General features: G+C 29.4%; 1 protein-coding gene across 1 annotated transcript; it reads right to left on the bottom strand.

Moving 5' to 3' along the window:
- Window positions 1-5,051: 5,051 nt before the first annotated feature.
- On the bottom strand, window positions 5,052-8,154 carry LOC8266954 (COP9 signalosome complex subunit 8). Its single transcript, XM_015724629.3, has 5 exons — window positions 7,978-8,154; window positions 7,822-7,901; window positions 7,386-7,567; window positions 6,289-6,396; window positions 5,052-5,412 (listed from the first exon to the last, which is right to left on the bottom strand). The coding sequence occupies exons 1-5, from the start codon at window positions 8,059-8,061 to the stop codon at window positions 5,273-5,275; spliced, it is 594 nt and encodes a 197-aa protein (XP_015580115.1). The 5' UTR covers window positions 8,062-8,154; the 3' UTR covers window positions 5,052-5,272.
- Between the last annotated feature and the right edge of the window lie 12,294 nt (window positions 8,155-20,448).

Raw genomic sequence — 20,448 nt, forward strand, 5'->3', positions numbered from 1 at the left:
TACGACATTTATTTTCAATAATAAAATCACATATTATGTGATTTAGCATATAGCTAACTATATTGAATTCATATTAAATAAAAATAATAATTGTATTAGGGATAAAATGATATAAATTTTAAAATAAAATTATAATATTCTAGAAATATCTTGATAGTCAGTTTGATGGTAAATCATCTATAATACAATTTTATTATCGAACAGAGTATTTTTTTTTGTTACGAAAAGGAATCACAGTCCTTTAAATACAAAAATAATTAAACACAAAATATGTTTTTATACATTTTCCTAATTTAAATTATTATCCGTAGTTGACTACTATAGTATCAAAGTTTTAATATGGCCTATTTGATTTTTTATCTAACCCTAATCGATCCATAATATATTCTCATGCAAGACTTTGATACTAAAAATTCTAATTTTGAATGATTCTACCCTTGACTAATATAAGTGGGTTTCCTACGAAAGTTATTTATTTGTTTGTATTCGTGTGTTCTAATTCTACATAAACCTATTTTATTTTATAAAAGAAAACAGAAATTCCAGCTCAGCAAAAACTGGAATAGCAATGGATTTCTGCCCATTAAATGTAATTTTAAGGCCAGACTTAGTATCAAATTATTGAACCACATAGAATTTTATTTTTTTTTATTTTTTTTTTCATATTATTGTTGAAATTTTCAGGATTTAAAAACCTCCCACTTTTTTTAATTTTCTTTTTTCCTTAATGTTTTAAACAATCAGATGTAACTTTACTTGCAAGGTAACATTTTTCTATGGTAATGTTTAACAGAGAAATTAACTGTACAGAACAGAAATAGATTTGTTTAAAAGTAAATATATTGATGAGAAATGAAATAATGTTGTTTTAAAAGTAAACATAATTTTATAATTAAAACCAATATATTAGTATATACAAAAAATATTAAATATTTATTAAACTCTTAATACTGATTTATTTTAAAATATTAATTATTAGAAACAAGTTGCTTGCACAACATACTTGTATTTATCAATAATTAATAAAACATATACATGTCGTTCCTCATTCATTACAAATTTACAATATGAGTATGATCTCAATTTGCTCCATTTCTTATCTCACAAAATTGTTCTTTTCATTAGTAAAATAAATTTATAAAAATATCATACCATATTATGTTATGTGGATAACAGATAAGACAAATTAAGATAAAATATGTAACATTTTTCTTATAACACACACACACACATATATATATATATATATATATATATATAATAAAGTTATTCATAAAAATTAAGAAATAGATCTATATATATAATTAAAGTATTTTTAAAGCTTTTTATATGTGTTAGATTTTTAACTATAAATAGTTGTTTTAAATTTATTGTTACATTAATGAGAATTATAAAAAAAATAAAATCACTAATATCTATAAAAAATAAATATAAATTAAAATACGAAAAAAAATTGTTTAATCTAAATAAATTTTTTATTCTTTACATTTAAATATTCATATGATACCCTCTAAAATTAAGAATCACAACGGCGTCGTTATAGTAGAAATGCTTACATAGTAAAATACCAAAAATACCCAAATAACTTAATGCGGTTACATCGTTTTCTAACCGACTTGATAACACCTTGCTGGATTTGGATTCCCTAATCCTCCAAGGACACGCTATCATCTTTCCCATATATAAATATCAACCCAAATAAACTCAATCCAAATCCAAACGCAATCCAATTCTCTCCGTCAACTCTTAAAAATGGCAAGAATTCCCTTAACAACCGAAAACAGGACAACCCAGAAGAAGCAAAAGAATAGTATCTCCTTCTCCGATTGGGAATTGGACGTTGCTCAGCTTCTACTGCAACTAAGCAAAGTCTACAGATATGATGATGGTGGCAAAGAATATAAAGAAGAAGAAGAGAAACAAAATGATGTTACATCACCATCATGTTCTTCTACTGTCATGGATGAGATTTATGGAGAAGATGGAGATGAAGAAGAAGATGATGATGGGTATCCGAAAAGAAGGATAAAGAGGTTTAGAATGATTGATCACGTCTACAAGTCTACTCAACCCATTACATGTTATGAAGAATGTGGTGTTGATGGATAGCCTACATCTTTTCTTTTTTTACTTATAGATTTATACAGTTTTAAAAGACCAGAACATTTTTGTATCAGACTGGTTTTGTTTGTAGATATATGATTGTCAGTGGTATGGGTGTCTGATTAATGTGATTAGGTACCAAGTTTTTGTAATGTGGACGTCCTGCTTGCTTTTGATATATATCTATATATATAGATATGAAAGGAGGATTGATCATCATAACTTGACATGGAAAGACTTGAAGTTATCTTGAGATTGAAAATTGTTAAAATTAATGGAAACTTTAGAATTGTTTTTTCAGTTCCTTTTTTGCATTACATTTGCATATCCCAATGGGTTCAGCTAATATATTCAGAAAGATTCAAGCAATTGTGGATGAGATTTTGTACAAACAAACCACCGTGGGTTTGTCATAAAGAAATTTAACCTGGTGGCTGACTGGGTAGCTGAGTCGGCCGGACAGAAAATATGCCACCAGTGTCCTATCTGCCTCACTTCCAAGACTGGGGCAAGTTGCCACTTAATGAAAGTCTTTCCTTGGTTCATCCAAAAATAAAAATAAAAAATAAAAAAGAAAGGCCAGAGGACGACAGTAGCCTCTAATATGTATCCATAAGAAATGGGGTAATCTTAAAAAAAGAAAAGCAAATAGCAAAAATCCTCCTGATATATTTTCCTTCTTGAGAGATGAATTAAAACTTGTCTGCCACTATATTCCATCAATAAATTAGATATGAATTACTAAAACTTGAAAACAAATATTAGCTATTAAAATTTAATTCTGTCAATAATACATTCCTTTCATGAAATTGTAGTGGAAAAATGATTTGGTCCATGATTAATTATAACTTTATTTTGCAAAACTACCCTTAAGTCCCAAATTAATTTTTGTACATAAATAAAAATAATTTATCATCAACTTGCCAACTCTATATGCTTATGGTGTCCAAGTTTTTAAAAGGCTTGAGATGCTGACCCTTCATAGCTACATTACCTAATTTTTAGAGAACACTTTTTAAATTGGATACAATCTTTTCTTTTATATAAGGTTTTAAGATTGCCCCATGTTTTTATTCATCTTGTGTCAATGATATGGCTATTTCATTAAGAAAAAGAAGAAGAATATCATCACTTATGTTTTTTGCACCATAAATTCTTCTTAATCACATAATAAGATAACCATTGTTGCATATCTTAGTAATCTAAAGTAGAGATAAGGAAATTTTGACCCAAGCAGAAAAGAAAAAGATGAATTTGTTGAAATCAGTGCAGTCCCCTATTCCTCAAGTTAGCATATTTGCCTCAGGTTTGTTGTTTCGATTTTAGCTATATGTTTATCCCCCATTCCGACTGGGTGGCTTTCATTTTGAGAGCAGCTTATGAATCTCTTCCTTTTTGCCACTGGACTTTCTAATCAAATTCGTCGCTCGTAACGATCAACTTGATGGAAATCTCATTCTACTCTTAAAAGCTCATCGCATTGACTTTTTTTCCAGTTTAAATTCGGGTGTCGCCTGATAAAAAAGAAATGCACAATGGCAAAATGTATTTTTTAAGTTTTTAAATTTTTAAGTGTTATTTTATTGAGTTCTTTAATTTTATTTTATTTCATTAATCCTGGTATTTTTATTTTTATTTTGATTAAGAACCATTAAAATTCTTAAAACAAGTAAAAATAAAAATATAGGAGCTCAATATAATAAATAAAAGTCTTGTAAAAATGTATAAGAATATTAGGGCTCAATAAAATAAATAAAAAATTTAAGTGGTCAATAAAATAAAATAAAAAAGTTCATGGACTTAATAAAAGCATCTCCAGTGCATTCTTTATATATATTAAAAAATTTATTTTAAGGAGTCTTATCGTCAAAATAGCACTATAATGCACTATTTATTACTTAAATATAAATTAGAGAGTCAAAATTCACTCTCTACTCTATATTTAATAAATTCACTGTAAGTTTCTATATATTTGACTTAATTGATATTTGCAATTCTTATTTTTCTATTGGTAAGAATTAAAAAAAAATTAAAACTATTAATATTTATGAAAATAAAATAAAATATAAAAAGTCTATTGAATTGAAATAAAATAGCCCGTCTCCTAGTTTTACCGATATAACTTATCAAATTCCAATGGTCATCCCAAAAGTAGTTACTATTTTTGACGTTAAAATATATTTTTAGCCAATAACTAGTCCATAAAATATTACCAATATCCGCAGAAAAAGCCGCTCATGCCCTGTAAAGCGAGTGATAAGATGTTGAATGTCGTGAATATTTATGATATGAATGTAGCCACTGGAGGTGGACTCTGTCGTTAGCTCCGCTACTACTACAGTCAACGTCGGTGGCTTTTCCGATTGCTGCTACAAGCATGGTCCTCTATCAGCTAGTTATCGTTTTGGTGGTTGCTGCCGACTATAATTTTCTGTTAGCTTTGGATTTCTAGTTTTTTTTTTGCCACTGTTGTTATTTCTTGTCATAGTCTTCTGGTTTGCAATTATTGTTAGGTCTTCACCAGTATTTCATAGACTTGTAAATTATGGGTCTCTGTGTTTTAGCATCTGGGAGGTCCAAAAATCTACAAATACTCTTCTTCCAAGTTATTATTCTATTGGATATAACTGATGCTTCAAATTGAGCAATTTACAAGTGGATATTACCACAACCAACCACCCAGTTCTGAAAAATATAAAAGCCTTTGTCCTGATCTGTCAATCGGATTCAAAGGACAATTAATGATAAGTCAGAGCTGAAAATCTAGAATCCGCATTGCCTATTTATTGCCAATTTCATGGCATTTATTCTTTCTAAGGCGCCTTGAACTTATTTTGGTTCCTAGCAGGGGTTTATACTTTTATGTTACTCTATATTTATACCCCTTTGTTTGATGATTTTATTGATCAGAAAGTTTCTTTTTTAGAAAAGTAAAAAAAGAAAACAAATTATCCACTGAAAAAGATTAATATTTGTTTCAAGACCGGTGAAATCCATCTACCAAGGCAGACAGCTCCAGCAAGCATCCAAGAAAGGGAAAAAAGAAAAGAAAGAAACAAAACAACTATGATTCCTTGCTGCACATCCATGTTCTGAACGTCTTCCGAGCAATTACTCATTTTATCTAGCAACCTAAATTAACACCCGTATGTTCCATTTTAATGTATAATTAATGCTCAAGGTGGAATACGTATTCTGTCAACCACTGCAGTTTACTGGAATCCAGTTTCTGCTCTGTCACAATCGGCTGCTTCTTCACAGTTATCATTTGAGAAGCAGGATCAACAATCCAACCTTGCTGCAGCACATCTGCATATGATAACCAGGGGCTTATCAGCAATAAAGCATATGATGTGTGCAACATGCCAATTACCAGCAGATAGAGCCGCATTGAACTAATTGAATCCTAAATTATTTGCTACAGAAGCTCTAATTAAATAATCCATCATTATTCATAAGCCAAGATCATGATTTCTATATCTAAAATTTCTTAGGCCGACAGCAAGAGCCTTGAATCAATCATCAGTGTTAAGGTACCGGAAAAAATGCATCATGAACCACATGTATAATTTGACACTATCATAAAGAAAGGGACAGAATTTTTGCAGCATGTGGTACCTTACAGAAGGCCCAAACTGCTGTCAAAAAGTATTGCTCTGGCTTTCATAGAGCTAGGAACAAAATCACATATACGACATCTGCCAGGATCCAAAATCAGGGAAGGCCTCTTTCCAAACATTCTTTCAGCCTCCAGCAGTTCATGTCCAGGTGAAGCTGGAGATTCCTAAGTGGTTACAGCCTTCAAAATCAGCTTGAGCATCTTTATTAGTCCCCTTACATGGACAGAATTCTATAAGACTCCCATTGGCAGATATGTCAATGCTAAAATTTAGATAGCTTGTTCTTCAACCAATGCTGTCTTGCTACTTCTCTTATTCCTAATGTCTAGTCCAGCACAAATCTCTCCCTCTCTCAGCCTTTGGAGTATGCATCATGCACACATATTAACATGTCTCCGCTGAGATTTGAACCTAACAACCATCTAAACTAAAGCAGAGAGCTGTCAACATGACATGTTCAACTGAAAACATATTAGAGGAAAGAGAGACATCTCTAAATTTCTGAAAGTGCTTTCTTGGATGGTTATTGAAACAAATATAGCCCAAAGGAGTAACACAATCTTACAGTTTGCAGCATCATCCTCAGTCATTCCCAAATAAAGAGCAGCATCTTGGATGCTTATCGTTGAATAAGCTGATAACAATAACTGGAACATCCTCTTGGTGTAGAGTTCTGCACAAAAAAATATGATCAGAAGTGTTTTGCATGTACAAGCAAAACATTTGTGAATTCATATTCAACAATTTGGAAAAGAAGAGGAAAACTTAAGTTGATTGCAGTCAAAATTGATATTAGAAAGAAATACAAGAGCTTATTGATATTAAGAAAAATTTTAAACAATTTCTATTCTTGCAGTTCCACAATTTCTTCTTAATTAAAATACTTTCAGGGAGGCAGGTCTTGTTATTGTGTTGTATCTGATTAGCAATTCAGCATTATCATACTGTATAGGTACATAAAACTCTCTCTCAAAGATTTGCATTGGTGAGAATTGAAGATCCATAAACTTTTCAGTTGTCTGATTGATACCAAAAGAATCTCCATGTGAAGGATGCAAACAAACTTGTTTAGGTTTAATTACATTTTAGGTGAAGGAATAAGAGATATTTGCAATGAAAAGGAGCAAGCAGTGGTTGGTGAATTCAAGCTAGAAGTTTTTATTTTCTCTTGGCGATCCAAGAAAATTGCTAGAGAGTGAAAACAATGTTATCTAAAAAAAGGGCATCCTAATGCATGAAATTGCAAAAGGTTATTTTTGTGGTTTGGCTTGTGAACCACTAAGCTAGTAGAGCATCTTACCATTGCATTAAGGTTCACCCTCTAAAATCATGATTGCAAGTTGCCAACGCTTATTGTTTGAAAATAGGATATGGATCAGTTGATTTTCAATTTAGACAGCATAATAGGTAGCACATTATTAGCATTGGGACATCAACCTTACCCCAAAAGGGTTACACTCTACCAAAACAAAAAAGGCAGAGAACCAAGGAGAACGAGAAGAATAATAGAAAGGCTGAACACTAAAATTTGAACAAATTTGTGTCTGTGAAAATCAATTTGTTTATTGACATGTATTCAAAAGTAAGCAACATTGACTAATTACCCGAGTACCTATAAATAAATGAAGATAGAAGGTTACAACAAGAAATACTGAAAATTACCTGAGAATGCAGCAACAAGAACCCGAGTTTCTTGACTCCAATCAAAACCACGAAGAGCCTCATGGACACCAGCATAATCACGTGTCCATAATCTCTGACCAATTCTCCAGGTTGCAACCACTTCAGGTTGATTTTCTTTAACAGCTGAAGGAATTGATTTCCACAGGAACCGAGCACTGTTACTGCATCATATGACCAATCACCCAAAATTATTAAAAAACCCAAAATTGCAGCAACCAATCTGGTTTGGTGTTCAATATAAATTCCAAAAAGATAGTGCCCAAAACCCTAAATCTTCACAAGACCCTAATAGAACCAAGAAGCGAAAATCATCCCCAAATTTCGAAAACCTAACTTTCGATTATAAACAAAGTAAAAATAAATAAATAAGCAAGCAAAAACAAATAAATAAACATAAATTAAAAAAAGAACTTACATATCATTAACATAAATGTGGCCTAGAAGATGAATGGAATAAGGCCACTCGTCCTGAAACGGAAGTCCCTCTGCTGCGAACTGAAATAAGAAAAAGAAAAGAACTTTTATTAATAATTCAAAGGTATTTTGTAACTTACAAGAGAATTAGGATTGCCTTGAGCATGAGTTGGTCGCAGATATCAGAAATTGTATCGTAGGATTTGGAGGCCAATGCATCAGTTAGAGGAGTGAAATCCATGGCTCCTTTGCTTTCGCTTGCTGCTTTCCTTTTTCTTCCGAAAAACTCAGAACATAAATTTTACGAGTCTGTGAAACTAATAAATTAGCATAATCATAAAAATAATAATAGTAGTAATAGTAATTATTATTATTAAGTTATTTAAATTTGATTTATATAAAAAAAAAATCTTTAGCCCTTAACTTTTGAAGTTTCTTTTAAACAAACAAAATAGTTTTACCTGAATTTGCTACATAAGACTATTAAAAGATAATATCTATTACTTTTTTATAAATATTAATTAATAAAAAAATAACATATAATTATAATAGTAATAATTTTTAAAATTTTAATTTTTGAATATATTTTTATTATTATTTTAATTCATTTATTAATTTATTTTATTTTTATATGATAATTTTTATTATATTATAAAATTTTAATTTAAACTTAATTATCTATTTAATATATTTTTATTTTTATTTCTCTTTATTTACTTTTTTAATCTCATTAATAAGTTTTACATTTTTATAATTTAATTATTTTTTATTACCCTTACTTATATTAGTTTAAGATTTACATTTATTAATATCTTTTATTTTTATTAATTATTATTATAAAGTTTAAATATTATATAATTTTATAATATTTTACTATTTCTGTTTAGAAATGGCCTTAAAAAATTTATTTTAATAAAGTGGTATTAAAATCATTTAAATTTTTTAAATGAAATGAAATTTTTCTTTTTCTCTATGTTTCAATACTTCAGTTTTATTTTCTATTTTTATTTTATTTTATATTATTAAAATAATAATAAATAATAAATTATATTTGTTCTACATATTTTTTATTGTCATAAAATTAGAGTTTAAGTATAAATTTTAATTTTCATTATATTTTACAGATTCTCATATTATCTATATCAATTTTTAGTATTCATATCAAATATTTATAAATTGGGATCCAAGGTAGTTAAAATATACTGGAACCGACTCAAAATTAGAAGCTAGTTAAGATCGGTTTCCTCTCGGCTAAAATCAAAACTATTAATTTCAATTCTAATTCATAAAAAAATTATTTTAATTAATTTTTAATTTTTAAAAATTGGTGGATCAAACTAGACTGGAGTCCGGCCAACTCTATTGTTACGACGTCTTCTTATATATATATATATATATATATATATATATATATGCTATGATAGTTATTATATTTAGAAACACAAGTTAATATCAATTGGGAATATATAACATATATACTTTATTAATTACTTAGTTTATGTTAGAAATCATAATAATTTAAATGAGAATTGAGTAATATAATTATTAATTATTATATAAGTATAATAAATTTAGTTATAAGTTATTCATTTAAATTTAAAATTTACATTCATCTATAGCTTTTATTTTTTATTTTTTATTATTTTATTATTATTAATTATAAAAAATTCTAAATATTATAGAATTTTATAATATTTTATAATTTCTACCTACAAATATCTTAAAGAAAAAATAAAAATTTTATTTTAATAAAAAGATATTGAAGTCATTTAAGTTTTTTCTTAACTCACATCAACTCTTTCTTTTTCTCTCTATACTTCTATACTTCAATTTCATTTTTTATTTTTATTTTATTTTAAAATATAAAAATTTAATTAGTAACGAATAATTAATTGTATTTGTATATGCATATTTTATATTGTCAACAAAATTAGAGCTTAAGTATGATATATTTTTTATTTTTTTATATTTGATAGATTCTCACATGATTTATTTTAGTTTTCAATATTCAAGTCAATAATTTATAAATTGAGTAAATAGAACCAGATTGATTAAAACATATTAGAATCCATTCAAAACGATGAGACTGGTTCAAGAACGGTTTTCTCTCAGCTGGATCGAAATTATCGGTTCTAATTCCAAATTGTAAAATGAAATAATTTATTTCCATTAATTTTTTATTTTTAAAAAATTAATTGGAACGAGCTAGAACCAAAACTGACTAGCTCACTGCCACAATATTTATTTTTATATATGTTAGGATAGTTATTATATTGTATTTGACATTGATAATATATATAGTTATATAGGGTATTTTAGAGTTTAATGATATATTTTTATATACAATATGGTGAAAATATATAATTTTACCTCACTTAAGCTTTATTGTCTAATTTCAGGTAATATTAGCAAAGAGAGGAAAATATGGAAAAAAATACTAAAAAAGAAGCTTAATTGGACATGTTCGTATCAAGACCCAATATCAAGTCGTGTGAACTGCTATTTGCTGGGCTAGCTAAAAATTATTATTTACCTAATAGACATTTTAATCATTTTATATTATTATTAGGATTTATATTAAGAGTTATTTATGAGATAATATTTAGAGGAGATAAGGATACATATAATCTTATATATTAGATAGACTTATATTGATATGCTTATTTCTAGGGAGACTTATTTTGGTGGAGGATTCTTCTCTCTATATATATATTTCTGCAAACCTAGTTCTAAAAGGAAGATTAGAGGTTTCTCATATCTGTTCCCTGCTAAATCTCTCATCTGCATCAGTCTAGCATTCTTGTCACTGGAATTTTCTCTATACACACTTTAGTTTTAGTTTTCATTATTATTTTAAGATCTAAGGAGCTTTTCAAGAAATGGATAATGAAGACCAATCATTTTCCTACTAGAAGGATTCTGAATAGGAAGTTTTTATTTTATTGTTTTTATATCTTTTTATTCAATACTATAATTATTGGGTTAAATTTGTTAAGCTAGTTTCATAAATGTTTAGTTTAGCTTTTTTACTTATATATGAACTTTGTTATTTATTTATTTAATGAGTGATTTCTTTACCTTCATGTCTTTATTAGTTTCAGTTATTATTATTAGTTAACCCATCATATTAATTTAATAATAGTAATTGTTATGAAAATATTAAGGTTGAATGTATTACAGACACCTTTTTTTGCTTCAATCTATGTTGGTAGAAAAAACTTTAGTTTGAGTGGCTAAAGCAAAAGGCACATCACCATCTCATTCATTAGATCTAGGCTTAAAACATAACAAATGGATTTTTGAGTAAATGGCTAGGCTACATACTATAGTTTTAAATCATAAGCATTTGCATTGCATATTTATCTATTGTTTAATTGGTTAATTTACTTTATAAGTATTATTCTTCTAAGATATTTATTTAGAGTGTTTAGATTTACTTTTATTGTTTTGTGTTGATAATTAGTCTTTATAATAAGTTGCCTTATAATTTCTTGAGAGATCGATCTCAGAATGTTTTATCATTTTTACTATAAGAACGGTTTGTACACTTGCGAGTACTAACTTAGACATATTAGACATACAAACTTATATCAATATTAAATATTTAACACTCTATTAATTATATAGTTTATATTAGAAATTATAATAATTTAATTGAAATTGATTAATATAATTATTATATAAAATATAATAAATTTAGCTATAAAATATGAATATAAAACTAATTCATAAATAAAATATTTAATTAAATTCCATGCAAAGTACATGTATTATACTAGTTTCATTAAATATTTGTCTAAATTTAGTTCACCTAAAAATCATGCATAAAAACTTATATTTTTTTATTAGGAATTTTTCTTTATCAAAATCTTAAATTCAAATTCTTAAAAACTCAAGCCCAATTAAATTCAATACCAATCTTATTCGTGATTTGAATAGGTCTAATCATACCAAGTCATAATTTTATTTAATTATTCAACAAATTAATACTTTTTTTAATATTTTGGTCTACATACTTGTGTAAAAAAAGCAAAAAAATATTGAGTAAATAGTAATATTTTCCCCTTATTTTCCTTTCTACTCATTTTATATACTTTAGTTGCAAAATAATCTCATAATAAATAAATTACAAATTGCAAAGCATATAATACACTTTAGCCATGGACATCAAGTTAGCATCAAATGGTAGGCTGCCTTCCTAAGGCATAACGAAGGCTTGAAGGATTTTCTACAGGTTCTATAAGAAGTCAAAACTAGATAGTTTTCTTACAATACTATGAAAGAGTATCATCTCTTGGGGCCTTATATCATGCATCCTGCACCACATTATAATGTGGTTTGGTTAAATATGACACGCCCGTCAGAGTTCTGATGCATGTTTTTTTATAATTTATGTTCATTAATTTAGTATTGAATATTTATTAATTTATGTTCATTAAATATATACTGAATGATCATTATTTAAATATTGAATATTGATTGTTTATTAACTTTCTTTTATTAAGAAGATATTTATACACAATATAAATATTTGTAAGATAACTTTAGCTTGACGTTTTTTTTTATTTACTAACTATAAAGACAATTTATATTATATCTATGTTATATATGTTTGTTTCAATAAATTAATGAATATGGTATTCATTAAAAATGAATATTTATTAACAAACTAATAAATATTATGCATATAGATGATGAAAACTTATATCAATTATATGAATATTTTAATATGCATCACAAAAATAATAAATCTGACTTTCGCATACAATCAATATAATTTTCATCTGAAAATAAATATTTTATTTGAAAAATATATATTAAGTTATAACTGCTGAATTGACAATAACAAATTAATGATGAACATTTTTTATTAAAATAATGAGTATTTGAAAATTGACGGAATATAAAATGGACATCTTTATAGTAAACAATGAATATTATTTTATAAATGATGAATATTGATACCCATTATAAAAATGTAACACTTTTGGTTATAGAATTATAAATTAAAATATGGATAAAATTTTTGAAATTCTTAAATATACAAAAAAATTAGTTTTATTCACTAATAATATAAAATTTTTGTATATGAAGATTTTCTAAAAATTATATTATATTAGTTTTAATGGATGATTTATTTTACTATTTACTAAAAATTTATCTATTTTTAATTCTCCGGGGTAGGACTACATGAAAAAATAAAAACTAATTGTGTACTAATTATATTAAATTTTTAAATTTTATTTACTTATAATATATATATATATATATATAAAAGTTTGAGATTTAAAATTTTTTAACATGTGTTATTATATTTTGATATATTTTGACATGTGTACTTATTTTTAATACATGAAATTTAAATTTATATAAATGTATAAAATACTTATTTTTAATACATAAAATTTCAATTTATGTAATTATTTAAAATCAAAATAATTATGACAATCATACAATATATAAATAAAAATTAATTCTTATAAATATAAAAATATTTATGTAATATATATTTCTAAAGTATATAATATTAATTTTTTATAATCTATTTTATTATAAAAAAAAAAAAAAAAACTGAAAAAGCAGAACAACAGTCCCGTATGTATCCTGCCTCCGGCCCACACTGCAAGGTGGACCGAGGTGCAAGGCATAATTTGCCTCATATCTCTTAGCATTATGCATGTCTCAAGAAGTTGAAATAAAGATTTGTGTAAAATCTAACTTATACTAATAGATAAAGATGTAAAACATGTTTTAACATATTCTCTATAAGTGGTGGCAATAGCTTATCAGCATCCTCAAAGTGCAAGACATCTCTCTACTAATCGCATCCCTAAATGTTTATCACAACAATGCTAATCTTGGAGACTCCATTTTTACAAATCTAAACTTGCAATTGCAGTTTTGATTTTCTTTCTCTATATCACTTTTTCTACCATTTCCACTTTAACCTAATATGTGCCAACTCGTAGATCTTAGTTGAACATTGAACTACATACTTATCAAGGTTACTGAGAAGCATCCACATTTACAAATAGTGTGGTAGCACTGCTCACTTTTTGGATTTTAGGTTATGTTGTCTCAGATCATCCTCCGCAATAAGGGCCATAATCTGATTAAAAGTGCAATGAAATTATTAACCAAAGTCTACTTCAAATATATGCCTTAGCCCAATATGGATCAATATGCATAAGAATAGTTGGAGTTATTCAAGCAGTGATAAAAAGTGTAGGAGAACCTAATGCTGAAAACATTATTTCAAGAGCTTACTACACCATCAATTTTGAATCTGCTTTTTGCTACTAGATATTTCTTAACTTGGGAAAAAGTGACCACTAACCAAAATTCAGATGCCTTTATTCACATTATATTATCAATAAGATGGTGTGGCCTATTTAAAATGCATAAAACATGCTCTAAGATTCCTCCTCATTTTCATGGGCACTGCATTTTTGAGACATCAAATATAAAGAAAACATGGAATGACTGTTGAATCTGTTAGCAGCTGATATACAGCATGACCAAAAGCTCATATTGGTGTAATAATAAGACTAAGGGCAGTTTCGTGTTGTTGTTGGTTACTACATAAGGAAATATTCAGGATCAAAATGAAGAAAGACCAAGGCAACCATAAATTATCCTCATAGAAATAATAGTTGAAGGTCTATTGTCAAATAACCAGTGAATATAAATAAAAGAACCTTATGTTAATATTGGTAAGCTAGCATACGAGTTTAACAGACTACCCATGATATCCGAGCATGATGTATTCATCCACTCTAATAGAACTATCTGTTAGGAAGCAAGTAGACACTCACTAAACTCACACACACTTAAGAATGAACAATAAGAAAATTGAAATAAATGAATTTCTTTTTATTTTTATATCAAAATGAGTTTCTTTACATGGTATTTCCAATATAACTCTATGACAGATTTGTGACAATCAAGCGGCAATTGCTTTCACAAAAGATCCCAAATACCATAGTAGAACCAAACATATTGATGCCAAGTACAACTACTTTAGAGACATTGGTGCTAAACAAGAATTAGCAGTACAATATATTTCTATACACCAAATGGTGGTTGATCTCTTTACTAAACTAATACCAAGAGATGTTTTCTTGCACATGTGAATTCTCTTGGATTGTATAGAATTTAGATAATTGATTGTCAAAAATTATTGAGCTTATATTGTACTATTCTAATTAAATAAAAATTATTATTATGTTCATGAATATTTTATAATTATTTTAATAGCATATACACATCACATATTGCTTTACTGAAAAGCTCAACAAAAGAATGTAACACATGTTTTAGATTGACTTGCTCACACTAGTAATCACCTCTAGCACTAAATTGCGAGAAGAGATGAGACATTGTGTTAGGATTATTGCCTTAAAAGGTAATGAGATGTGATAGTATCTATGAATACAGTCAATTTGGATTGCCCACATCCATATAACCTATGAAAGCTAGATTTGAATTCTCAGTTTTAACCTGCTGAAAGTGAAAACTTAGAGAATTCAAGCTAGACGCTAAGTAGTGACTGAAATTAGATTTGTAAAATATTTTATTAAACATCATGAAAAAAAAAATACAGTGCACTTGATTCATATCATGTGTGCTTATTCGACCAAGAAGGTAGTGGGAGAATAATTCCCTGTATCTCCATTGTGTGAGACCTTGAGGATAACAAATATCCTCACATGCGTACCCTTATACTTTTTACTGGTATTTGTATTTTATACTTAGTATTTTATTGTCTTAGTATGTTACCTATGGTTATGGATGATTCAGCCTATAGATCGTGTTTAAAATAGCAGTTCAGTATGAATTGCAAATCTTGAGTGAAAAAGAAATTTGTCGAGTATATTTATTGACTAGCCAATCTTATTACTTAATAAAAGAATGACTCATTTATGAATATCCGAAATCGGTATATATTGAATATGCTCTTTATGAAATTAAGAGATGATATATATAATATCTAAACAGGACAAAGTCTATGGCATCATGAGAATAACTAATTAATTGTTTAATTATTTTTATATAGGATTGAAGCTACTATGTTATTCCTAATAGATGCATAGTGATAAGCTCCCAACTGCACGTCTGCTCGCTAGTTTGTACTAGTATTAAAGTTTATATATTGTTTAAAATTCAGAGAGTCTCGTAATGGAGGTCTACGTGTCATATATGAGTAGCAGATGTTGGAATTTGGGTCGAGTAGTCCATGACGGGTTGATCCAACTCATTTAACTTGCCCATAATTAATAATACTTAATATTATTAATTATATTTGATTTTTGGATAATTGTTTTGTGTTAGTAACTGCTAGGGAAGTTACCAATATAAAAATAAATAATAGGAAGTTAACTTAATGTGAATAACTTCCATATAACTTAATGTGAATAACTTCCATATACATCAATTGAGGAGAAAACAAATTCTCTCTAAATTATTTTCTAGCAATATAGAACTTAAGTATTTGGGTTATGGACTATACATACTCGGAATTTTTCTTTTAGTAATAATAATATTAGTAATAATTAATAAACGAGTTTTTATTTAGATTAATTTTATTTTATTTTTATTTGATTTAATTGGAATGATTTAAAATAGAATTTCAAAGCTAGATAAAAATAAGGGAGTTATTTTCTATATCTAATTAGTTAATTTTTTTTAAAGAAATTAATTAAGTAAACTCTTTAAAAAATAAATTATTTTTGGTTACTTAATTTTTTCTCAATATGAAAATATGAATTAAATATTATAATTAAAAATTATGGAAGAATAAGTAAACAATATTTTTATAAAATAATTATTTGGAAAATGGAGAATTTTAATTAGCAAATGATGCTAATTTTAATTGAAAAATAGTTAGTAAAATTTATTAATTAAGTTAATTAAGGGTTATGATTAAATTGATAATTAATTTTGAAATAAGGACTAAAAATATAATTTTTTTAATATGGAATTTTAATAAAAATTTGTATGGTTGGTATTTTGTAATTAAGTGTGTCGGTAAGGGTAAATAAGTAATTCTCTATTTTCAATAATTCTAATTAGGCCCAAATTAAATAGTTAGGGGCTTAATTGAAAAGCTAAAAAAAAGTTTAAGGGTTAATCATAAATTTTTGCAGGGCAAAACTGTTAGTAATTAACAAGTTGAGGAACTAAATGGTAAAGAAGAAAAGTTCAAGGACTAAATGCCGATAAAGAGAAGAAAAAGAAGAAGAAGAGGAAGACGTCGGCTTCAATGGTGGAGGCCGAGGCTCGACCGAAGGCAGAGCACACTAGAAGCAACGACGGGAACGAACGGCGGCGGCGGCGGCAGTGAGCGAGAAGAATAGTTGTAGCGGCTGTCGACGCCATTCAAGGCGTTTCCGGTGACGGCGGCAGGAGATTTCAGTGGCGATCAACTCACCTTGGCCTGAGATTCATTTCCACGGTGTTGGTGACGCTTTTGGGGGCCGGAGTTGGAAGTTTGTGATAGAGAGAGAAATTGGGGGCAACCGAAGTTCTCGAGCTTTTATGGCGAGTTCCGGTGAGCTATGGTCGATCGGAGGGTGTAACGACCCCACCCGTGGGCCCGTGACCGGCACTAGGGAATGGGTAGGCTTAAGGCCACCGAAACCCGTAGTAAGCCTGACACTCACTGATTTAAACAAATCTCATCTCAAATTAATATTATTAAAGCCACAATTTATCTTAACAGCTACATTCTACATAAATACTTCGGTCTGCCAGAAAAACTAGGCGAGACCTGAAACTCAGAAAATTTACAACTGATACATCTACTATTACTACTGCGGAGAATCTAAGATTTACCAATTTACATACCAAATCAAATACATCACCCGATGATGAAGGAGTCGGGTTACTGAATAAGAGTCGCGAGAGGACTAAATACGAATCAAAAATAAGAAATGAGATCACAATTTCGAGAGTGAGTTAAAATCAAATAATCTGGGGACTATTGCATTCTTCTCAGAAAACATAGATTATTCAAATCAGTATATCAAACCATGCACATAAATACCAATCATACTATAATCATACCCTATTACTTTCTTCACAGAAAATATTAATCATTCGAATCAATATATCAACCATGCACGTAAATACAATCCATATTATAATCATACCATAATAAATAAATAAATGAATAAATAAAAATATATTTTTACTTTTACGGGACGAGTGGCTCAGTAGAACCCTAACCCCAAATTCTAACAGCCATTTTGGCTCTCTTAATCCAATAAGATCAAGCCCCGAGAGCAATGCTCGACCGGGGACCTTACCTCCACCGGGTCACTTAAGTATTCAAATAAGAAATCTAATAGCCATTCGGCTCTCTTAATCCAATAAGACTGGCCGAGAGCAATGCTCGACCGGGGACCTTACCTCCACCGGTCACTTAAGTATCCAAATAAGCCGCCCCGAGAGCAATGCTCGACCAGGGACCTTACCTCCTAATTTACACAAATCAGCCCAGAGAGCCATGCTCGACCGTGGCAAACCCATAAATATCTTATTACATGTCCATGATCATTACCGGTGCGCACGTGGTCCTGATGTAACCCATCAGGCGGCATGTTCTACAAGCCACATTTCCCAATTCGCAATCATCACATATAATAAATATCATTGTATAATGAAATCATTCAACCATATCAAAATAACAATTAACAATTAAGAGTAAGACATCAAGCAACTCATAAGGAAAACTGATTAAATTTGGTATTATCATAACATTACTATAATAACACTTATATTACCTTTAATAATTAATAATTTAGTGAAATTATTTACGTTGCGATACTAATAACCATATTAAGCATGAACTTTCAAAATAGCATATTAAAATCAAACTTAGCAATAGCTCTGCTCCGGATTGGGCGACCTCCTAGCTCTGCTCCGATGCCTCAGTTAGAGCGAGCTGAACAGACAGATCATCTAATCACGGAAAATAATTTATCAAAACGCTGAAACAATTGATCATTAATCCTAGGTCTAGACTCCTAGGACTGACTGTCTAAGAATCTCGACTCGGGAAAATTCTACCGAAAATCCCGTGAACCTCCCTACAACACAAACATTACCCCAGTAAAACGGGTCCAGACTGCCGAAAAACACTCCAAATATCCAACAATTTAAACAACGGGAGTCGGGTCCCCAAACTTCACTATTTCCGACTCGCCACACAAAGACAAAACACAAGGCAGGCAAACTGACAGACAATTATTTTTGACTCACAAATATCATCAAATACTCAATATAACCCAATAGACACAAATTTAAAATCAAAGGATTCCAAAAATTAACGAGCCAAAGATAATTACCGAGACGCTCGATCGCTCGGTCGACTCGCCTCCGGCCGTCGGAGTCCGATCGACGATCTGGACACACCATCAGACTCACAACGACGCGCTGATGACAATCCCCGCTTCCGATTTTTCAATCTGACACCCGATCATCCGGAAAAATTTGTGGACGATCACGGCCGTCGATTTGCAAACGGAACCCGATCGCCACCAAACCGGTGCCAATGCGAAGCTTGAGCTGAGGAGAGTCGGGATACGTCCTCCGATCGTCCATCCTCCGTCGGATCTCGCCGGAAAAACCCAAAAACGCCGGCTGCCACCATTTTCTCTCTCCACCGAATCTTCCGTCTCCGGCCACCACAGGCGTCGCCGCTGGTGCCAAAAGAAAGCTCTCGCCGAGAGGAGCCGATCGCCACCAAGATCGGCCGGCCGCCTTCTTCGCCGACGTTGCCAGCTGCCTCCACCGCCACCATCGTGCTCGCCGTTGATGTGCGCTCCTTCCGACGTCAACGCCGCCCTCGGCCTGGCCTCCAGCGTCCGTCCACTATGGACGCCGACGCCCCTCTCTTTCCTCCCTTTCTTCCCTTCCTTCTTCTTCCTTCTTTCTTTTCTCTCTCCCCGATTTTCTTTCCTTTCAATATCGACATTAGGCCCCCGAACTTTTCCTTATTACAATTTAGTCCCTCAACTTCCTTAATTACTTACAATCTCATCCTGCAGAATTCCAATTTAACCCCTAAATATTCCTTTATCCTTTCAATTAAGCCCCTAACTATTTAATTTGGGCCAAAACCAAATTATTGAAAATACACAATTAAATTAAATAATCAATTTCCAACTCAAAATTTAATACTACTAATCAATTATAATACCAATTTTCTCAAAATTCTTTTATAAAAACATCCTTTATAATTTCTTCCAAAATTTTTCAATATATAATTTTACTTATATAAATATGCATTTGGGAAAATTTTGAATAACCAAAATATAATCATTTCTCAAATAATTTACTTGAATAATTTCTTAAAATTTCAAACTAATTGGGTATAGAAAATAACTCATTTATTTGATTAATATTAAATTTTTTATTAAATCATTTCAAATTAAACCCAATAATAATGAAGCTAAAATTAACTTAAATAAAAACTCATTATTAAATATATAAAAATTCTGGGTGTTACAGAGGGCATATCCAGACTTTCATCAGCTCAAGCTTTCCAATAGCATTGATTTCGCGGCGATCGGACTCCATTTGAAAATCGAAGGCCAAGATCGTTTGTAAATCTCTCTAGATGATC

The sequence above is a fragment of the Ricinus communis genome, chromosome 6, assembly GCF_019578655.1.
Source record: "Ricinus communis isolate WT05 ecotype wild-type chromosome 6, ASM1957865v1, whole genome shotgun sequence".
In the NCBI taxonomy this organism is placed as follows: domain Eukaryota; kingdom Viridiplantae; phylum Streptophyta; class Magnoliopsida; order Malpighiales; family Euphorbiaceae; genus Ricinus; species Ricinus communis.